At 49.6% G+C, this 8,233-nt stretch overlaps 1 protein-coding gene across 1 annotated transcript; it reads right to left on the reverse strand.

The window, feature by feature from the left end:
- Positions 1-3,787: 3,787 nt before the first annotated feature.
- On the reverse strand, positions 3,788-5,461 carry LOC103666066. The gene is made up of 3 exons (XM_040620858.1): positions 5,379-5,461; positions 5,049-5,224; positions 3,788-4,556 (listed from the first exon to the last, which is right to left on the reverse strand). Exons 1-3 carry the CDS (start codon positions 5,459-5,461, stop codon positions 4,087-4,089), a joined length of 729 nt encoding a protein of 242 aa, XP_040476792.1. The 3' UTR covers positions 3,788-4,086.
- Positions 5,462-8,233: the final 2,772 nt, after the last annotated feature.

Genomic DNA, 8,233 nt, shown 5'->3' on the forward strand with positions numbered 1-8,233 from the left:
ACCAGAAGCAGAGGAGCAGTGGGGAAAGGCACAGCCAGAACTTTTGCTGGCCTCAGGCTGAGGGAGGCAGGTTTGTGCCAGGGAATGAGTGCTGTCCATGTGGACAGCCTCAGACTTCAGGGACTGGGGCTGAGTCACAGCCACCCTGGAAACTGTGATGAAAGTCCACAACAGGCAGGCATTAATGACGTGTTCTAGAACAGTTCATCTTCGACAATGGAGCACTGGAGGGGTTCTAGGATGGGCTGGGAAGGATGAATAAGGGGGTGTCTGCAAAGAGATATGGAAAATGAGTCCTCTGTCCTTTTGGCAGAATGACAGCAAAAAGAGCTCCTATTTCTCAGCAAAATCTACCTAAGCTCAAAGGTGAGATCAGCAAAGAGTTTTAAAGAGTCATTTTAGGTGATTATTAGGAAGGATGCAAATGCTTGCACAAGATAAAAGAAGAAATTCGCACAAGATAAAAGAAGAAATTCAAAGTCTAGTAACAGATGAACAATGAGAAAACTAGAAACATCAATTCAAAAAAAAAGTCAGTTCAAATTCAAACAGGGAGATTCCATTTTCCACTCATCAGATTAGTAAAGATGTTAAGGATTGCAACTACTCAGTATTGGTGAGATTGTGGGGAAACAGGTGCTTTTAAGGTTTTCTGGGGAGAGCGAAAATCACTCCAGTCTTTTGGGGGGACAATTAGGCAGTAACAACTTGTTTAATGTGGAGTCACTCTGATCCAGACATTTCACTTATGGGAATCCACTCCGATGCAGGCTAGTAAACACGCACATGTCTTTTCCATGTCACCTGACAGCCTGAGGAACACACCTCGTAGCAATAAGCACACTTAGCAGCCAAATCTTCATTTCTAGAACCATTATCCAATCACAGGGCTCTTTGGAGAAGAGACTGACTCTAGGACAGAGGGAAGATGAGCCTGGAGCATCTTGGAGTGCTAGAAAGTAGGGAGGTACTTACAAATCCATTGAAAGGGGTATGCCAAAGGGCAGTGGGAGCCAAATGAAAGAGTTCCCAATGGCCTAAGCTGGAAGATTTTGAGCAATACAATTAATTGGAGTATAACCCAAAACATAAAATGAGTCCATATTGATGTAGAGAAATGATTAAATAAATTAATAAATGGAGAAAAAGAGACATATCTTCTCTGCAGAATGATTTCAAAATAGAAATGCATGCAAAGTCCAGAAATTCTCAAAACAGTGTCTTGACGTTTTCAGGAAAAAAAAGTATACATACTCTGTTACTCGTCTATAAATATCTTGCTCATAAAAGCTTCAAAAATCTCAAGCTTCAAAAAATCTGCAATGCAATTTGCGAATGTATACATATGTATTTTTATGTACGTACGTATATATACATTTGCAAATTTAAATGCTGTAAAAAAATATGTATATAAATATATATGCTGTAACACCTTAATCCTGGCAAAGTTTCAAGAAACTTAGCATTCCCACCCGTTGCTGTGAGCAGTGTAAGTTCACACATGCATTGTGGACCGCAGCTTGGCAATATCTATCAAGAACTAGAAAAAGAATTCAAACCCCTAAGCATGATATTTATTTCTTTCCTGGGAATTAATTATAAGGAAATTTAAATCCAAAAGGAAGACAGCAAGGACAGCAAATTGCACTTTTGAGGCTATCTTATTTAAATGAACAAAACTGGAAACTGAATGTCCCACAGAAGGTTACAAAATGATACATTCCCTTGGAGGAGTGTTAATTACTAAAAAGGAGGCTATGAGGACTATATAGGAACATGGAAAATGCTTATGAGCATTTATGAGAAAGAAGCATACGATAATGAAGACTTGATAAAAGTTCGCACGCAGGGGCTGGAGACCTGGGAAACTGAGTCACTGGACTGTGGGCACCTGGTCCCTTTCCCTCCCGCTTCCCACACCCACCCCTCCTCTCTGTCCTGCAGCGCACTCATGGCCTTGAGTACTCCGGGCACAGAGAGGGTGCTCAACGCAAATTTTTGGAAGAAATGTTTGTTTATTTATTTATTTATTTATTTATTTATTTTAGATTCAATTAATTAGCGTATAGTGTATTTGGAAGAAATGTTTTGTTAATGTTGCCGTGATGTTCTGTGGTACCACTTTGAAAAATTCTACACATTTACCAGTGAACCTGGATTCAAATCTGAACAGTGTCTGTCAATGCCTTTGTCCCTACTGGGGCCTAACCCAAACCTCCCACGACTCACACATGCTATTCAAAGTTTCCGTGGCCATCACACAGCCACCTACCGGCTCTCTCAAACGAGTGCAAGAAAGCCCCTGTGTGCCCTTCTTTCAAAGCGGAGGATTTTGAAAGGTCAAAAATGACTGCTTGAAACTCTGCTTGGATCTTATCTGGAGAATCTAAGAATCAAGACGTCTCACATCTGGGCTGCTTGACTTTCAGTCCAGGGAAAGGGGGGGAGTGGAGGACCTCTGCAGTTTGGTGGGAATTAGAAGTGGGGCTGGGACCAGGGGCTGCCCTGGGCCACGAGGGACAACTGTCCAGAACAGTGCTCTCAAAGGAATGGAGTGCACCCCAGATGTCACTATGAATGCCCTAGGAATCACATTGTAAAAGGGTAAAAAATAGGTGACATTCATTTTAATATATTTTGTTTAATCCCAAATTAATTTTTTAAAGGACCTTACTATTTTTTAAATATTTTTTTAAAAATTTATTTGTGAGAGAGAGAGAGCACGCATGAGCAGGGGGAGGGGCAGAGGCAGAGAGAGAAGCAGACTCCCCACTGAGCAGGGTGTCTGATGCGGGACTCAATTCCAGGACCCTGGGATCATGACCTGAGCCAAAAACAGATGCTTAACTGACTGAGCCACCCAGGCAACCAGTAACAATTGCTACTTGTTATCTATTTGACCTGCCTCTCTTCATACTAAGTCTGAAATCCAGCGTCTATTTTATACTTACAGCACATCTCAGTCCTATGTGAGCAGAAGCTAGGAAACTGAGCAGCAGAGCTCTAGAACTTTTACCTTCTCCTTTCCATTTCTATTCCCCTTCCTTCCCCTCCCCCTCCCTCCTTCCCTCCTTTCTTCTTCCCATTTATTTCTTCCTTTTTCCCCTCCGTCTCTCTCCATTTTTTTCTTTCCTTTTTGTTTCTTTGTTTCTTTTCTTAGAAAAACAAATCATTCTTTAGAAACAACACATAAGTCTACCTGACTACAGCATTCTCCAGGCAGATAATCCTAGGAATTTTTTTTTCCAGAATTCTCTTCTGTCTAGTGGCCCTCGGGAGGAAAAACTCTGAGTGTTGCAGCGTGCATATGACCAGGTGCCTTCTTTGGGTTTTCTGGCAGCCCTCTGGTTAGACTCCCCTGGACATATCCAGCTCCTGCACGCCCATCATCCATGGTTACAGGTAACAAAGGTGAGCTGTCTCTCTTTATGGAGTGATGGGGGCAGGGCTATACAGGCCCTTTATTCTTTTCTGGCAGTCTTTAGTATTTGGCAAGACTCTCCTTGTCTTTTTCGTGATTGGAGTTGCACTTTGCATTGGAAGTTGGCTGGCGGCCAGAGGCTCTTAAAAGGCTGGAGAGTCCCTGCATCCATCTCTGGGCCTGAGCGAAACTTTGGGTCCCCGAAGTATAGGACGTCTCACAGAATTAATTACCTAGGCTGTCACATGTCCCTTTGCAATCCTGGAAAACTGCTGTGGGAAATAATCTCCTGGGGAAGAGATCTTGAGAGGAGGGTTTTCGAGGGGATGGGAGGGATAGGGAGTAGGAAGTCTCTTCTAAGCACAATTTTACCAGAAGTCATTACTTTTTTATTTGCATTTCCTTTCATTATCAAAGTTAAGAAAAAAAAAAAAAAGAAGAAGCAGCAGCAGCCCAATTGTAGTTATGCAATGGTTTATGCAGTTGTGACGAGCCTGAAAGTGCTCTCTGGGCTGCGTGTGAGTCGCCACATCCCTGGCTTCCCGCACTCAGGGCAACAGGAGGCACTGGGAATTTCTCGAATGTTCACAAGAATGTCGAGAGGGAGTTCTGACTAATCATAATTCCTTGAAGTTCTTGTGGGAAAATGCAGTCCCAGTTTCCTTTTAGAGACAACCGTCGAAAACTACTGGCCGTGAGTTTTCATTGGTGCAGAGAACGGTAAAAAGGCACTTCAGGGGAAGTCCCCGGCAGGTGAACGGTCCTTCCGTGGGGACATCACAGCCCTCCGCACAGAGCCGGGTCGCATTCGCCAGCCACCAGTGCCTGCTGGATTCCTGATCCACTCGGCTCAGTGTTTTGGTCGTTAATGTGATCGGCTCACTGAACCTGTCGATGTCCTTCTTGCTGTCCTCTTCTCTGAGAGACCCAAATCTTGGTGTCTCTCCCCTGCCCCTGCTCTCTCCTGCCCTGACAGGTATCTCCCGGGCGGGACCTGGAAACCAAGTCTCCAGGGAGATAAGCAGGAACTGCTTGTCAGGTGGGCGGGCCGAGGAGCCACCAGTCACCCTGTCCTTGCTGCTGGGCGCTCGGCCCCACTGGAAGTCTCTCCGGCCTCTCGTCTCCACCAGGCCGGCTGACCATTAGATTAAGTCAGGAGATGGCAAAGAAAGAAAAAGGAAAAGAAAAGGCTGGAAAAGGCAAGAAAAAAAACCCCGCAGGCAAGCTCAGCCGAGCTGCCCGGGTGGCTCCTGCAGTGGGGAGTATCGCGGTGGCAGCTGCCCTACACACGGCGCTCCGGCTCGCAGGGGCAGCCGAAGGGGGAGATTTCAAGACATGGAGACGCCGTGGGCTGAGGGAGCCTGCGGGCTGAGGCCCCGTCTGCCCACTCTGGCAGGGCAGCCTGGCCGGGCCCAGAGGCGGCTGCCCACTCCTCCCAGCCTGGCCATGCTGGTCTAGCCTGGACCCTCAGCACCTGTCAGCAGGCCTTTGTTTTTGTTTCTAAGGAACAAAATAATGAAAAACTCTTCTGATGGTCTCACCGACACACACTCTTTGTGTGTATTTCCCGAAATAGCCCAGATATGAGTGGCCTTACTCCCTCCAGGTGTTCAGGGCCAACTCCTACCTGCTCGGAGGAACGCAGAGACAGGGTGAGTCCTTGGGGCACAGGGATCTCTTTGCTCCCAGCCGGGCGTCTGCTCACTCTGTGGAGGTCCAGGCTCCCTTGTGGGGACCACACGAGCATCACTCCTCTCGGCTAAGCAGCGGGACAACAGGGAAGACAAGCGTAGGAAGTGTGGGCTTCAGGGTTTTGTGCCAGCTTCGCGTCACTTCTTCTGTTGTGCATTTGGTCATCTAACAGACATTGATGGGAAGCCAGGGGCTGAGGGAACAGAAGTGAGCCCCCTGGTCCTGGCTCTCAGGGGTGCTCCCCTGGAGGGCTGGAAAGGCTCACCTCCTGTGTGTCCCCATGTTCCCTCCAGGAGGTGAAGGGCCCTCACTTTGAAAAGCGCCTACCGAGCAGTTTCGTTCGTCCATGAATGAGCTTTGGCAAGCACATGGCTGAGTCACAGTCTTGGTGACACAGAGCACGTGGCTTTAAATTGCCAGAAGTATGACTGGCACCCCAGCCTGTGCCTCCCCACCCGGAGGGGCTCTGGATGAGCCGTCAGCTTCCAACAAGCGATCCAAAGATAATCCTTCTTGTTTTCTAAAAGCCAGCTGTTGTGTTTCAAAGCCTGTCCGTACATGGTGAATTCCTTGAAGGCAGTTGAAGTAACCACTGATTTTTTTTTTTTTTTTTTTTTTAATTATCTAAGCTAAGCGCCTTTTTCTGAGAAGAGCAGATTCCCCTGCGGGTCTCCAGAGCTGGAGGGGAAGGTGGAGACTGTTCTTACTTGGGAGTCGAGTGGTGTGATCGGGCCTGCTGGTGGCAGGCACCTCGGTTCCTGACGCTGGAAGCTCCTGGGACCCACCCATGCCTGCCTGACCCTCCCTGCAGCAGCCCCACCTCTCCTACGCAGGACAGAGCCGAGATGGGAGAAGACCATGGGCAGCCGTCCCGGTGTCCACCAAGCAGGGTGGAAGCTAGGCAGCTGGAGGCTTATCAGTGACAGGCTGAGGCCTGACTCATGGCCCCGTCACAGCTCTTGGTGGAGGACTGACCCACAGAGGAAATTACACAGCACTCTGTGGCCCATGGTTGAGGCAGGGGCTTTTCCAAGTGCCTCAACTGGGAAGCAGCTTTCACCCATGCTGGAACCTGAGACCTGGGGACCCCCGCTAACTTCAGGTTAGTCCCAGTGACTGCAGGAATAGGGTGGCCTGTGCAAACCCCTGGTAGAGTTCCCCGTTGGCTGGCAGGGCCCCCACGTCCCTGCCCCATCCGTGACCGAACCAGCTTTCCACACACTGTTCCTCGGGCTGCAGCATCTGCCTGAGCCACAGCCATTCACCCAGAATCTAGTCTGGCCCCGGAAGCTCGCCGAGAGACCCTCAGTGAGAACAGACAGTGCTTCCAGGGCAACCAGAGGCCACTCCCCTCAGAGAGCTGGGCGACTCTGGGCAACTACATCAAACTCGCTCTACCTCAGTTTCCGCATCTCTGAAATGTGTCTGGAACACCTACCTCACGAAGCTGTGGTGAGAATGACATGAGATGATATGCACAGGGCCTGGCGCTCCTTGTTCTAAACCTGCTCTGAGGCCCAACTCAAATTAGCACCAACCCCAGGGCTCAACTCTCAGGGTTATCCCTTTCCACCCCTCATATCCAGTCCCCAACTTTCATGCAAATGTATGGCCGGAGGAGATAAGCTCCCTCGTCGTAATTGAGGAGTTGATTTCTCTGGGAGGTGTGAAACGTGGGCCTAGCTTGTTTTCCACCCCCCTTCCCTACTCCGGATCTGACACCCCGGGACCATCCTACAGGAAGCTAGATGTGGAGGGGACTGCTCCTAAAGTTGGGGGTGGGCGGGAGGGAAGAAGGGATGGGTGGCCCCCAGGCCTTGCATTTATAGTTTGTCCTAGGAGCCATCTCTGGGAAGACCTTCAGCCCCATGAGGACTGTGACTGGTTGGGAATCTTCTGGAACCCAGAGGATAGGATTCCTTTTGTCGATTCTTCCAGTCAGCCTGGGCTATCACCTGGGGCAAGGGCTGCAGTACCATCTCCTTCCATGCCGGGGCCCTGTGCTGGGCTTCCTGTGTCCCGGTTATGCAGAGGCCTGCAAAGGTGGGCAGCCAAGGTCCTGCCTCTCCAGGAAGTACCAAAGCAAGCAAGCAAGTATATGTAACAAGAAAATATCACCCAAGGACCTTCCTTCTGCCTAACCCATGCTCCACAGTCACCCCAAAGCTCCTGCCCCCTCCTGCTGTGCCTGCTAACCCCTCAGCCTGAAGGTCCGTCTACTAGCACTCCCAGCTCTGGAGCCCCATCCCCGGGGCTCCTGTTAGGCCTCCAGTTCTCTCTTGGGCTGAACAAGTCTGTCTCAGCCACTAAATGGGCAGCTCCCCGAGGTCAAGGCCTGCTCTGGAGCCTGGTCCCCTGAACTGGCACATAGTAGGTAATTTGTACATAGTAGCACATAGTAGGTACTTTGCGTTTGCAGAAAGTCTGGTGGTGAGGCCAAATGGAATAGTGCGTGTATGTGCTTGCACACAAGGGGAACAAATTCACGGTGTCCCTACAAAGCACCAGGCCAGTGCTAGGCCCTGCGCTCGTGGTGTCTCCTTTCATCAGTGTAATTTGTGTGGTGCGTCTGCGTAAGTTCAGGGTGGCTTTTTTTTTTTTTTTTTTTAAGATTTTATTTATTTATTTGACAGAGCGAGCACAAGTAGGAGGAGCAGCAGGCAGAGGGAGAGGGAGAAGCAGGCTCCCCACTGAGCAAGGAGCCTGATGTGGGGCTTGATCCCAGGACCCTGGGATCACGACCTGAGCCGAAGGCAGACGCTTAACTGATGGAGCCGCCCAGGCGCCCCTCAGTGTGACTTTTTATGCAGACATTCCTCAGCTGGGGTGGGGATGGGGAGAGCCCTATCTGTTTTTATTCCCGCCTTGGAGGATGCTCTGCCCACAGGGCCCCTTACCTTTCCAGGCACTTTCCCTCACCCTCAGCTGCAGTTAAGAGCTTTAGGTTTGCAGAGGGTTTGCTCAGGTTTGCCCCCCTTCTGAGCCCTGCTGGCCCCAAGGCCTGGGCCACCTTTTCCAGAAAACCATCCTCCATGCCCCAGACTCCAGCCTTGGCTGGTCGGGGACAAGATCCCCACTTTCTCCTGGAACGTGGGCACCACCTGGGATAGAACAACTGCC

The sequence above is a fragment of the Ursus maritimus genome, unplaced genomic scaffold (assembly GCF_017311325.1).
Source record: "Ursus maritimus isolate PB19 unplaced genomic scaffold, ASM1731132v1 scaffold_36, whole genome shotgun sequence".
Lineage (NCBI taxonomy): Eukaryota > Metazoa > Chordata > Mammalia > Carnivora > Ursidae > Ursus > Ursus maritimus.

Coding starts and splice junctions, on each gene's coding strand:
- LOC103666066 (XM_040620858.1), bottom strand. CDS start 5,461: ATGGACGAACGAAACTGCTCGGTAGGCGCTTTTCAAAGTGAGGGCCCT. Junction 5,225..5,378: donor AACATGGGGACACACAGGAG/GTGAGCCTTTCC, acceptor AAAACCCTGAAG/CCCACACTTCCTACGCTTGT. Junction 4,557..5,048: donor CTCTGCGTTCCTCCGAGCAG/GTAGGAGTTGGC, acceptor TCTAATGGTCAG/CCGGCCTGGTGGAGACGAGA.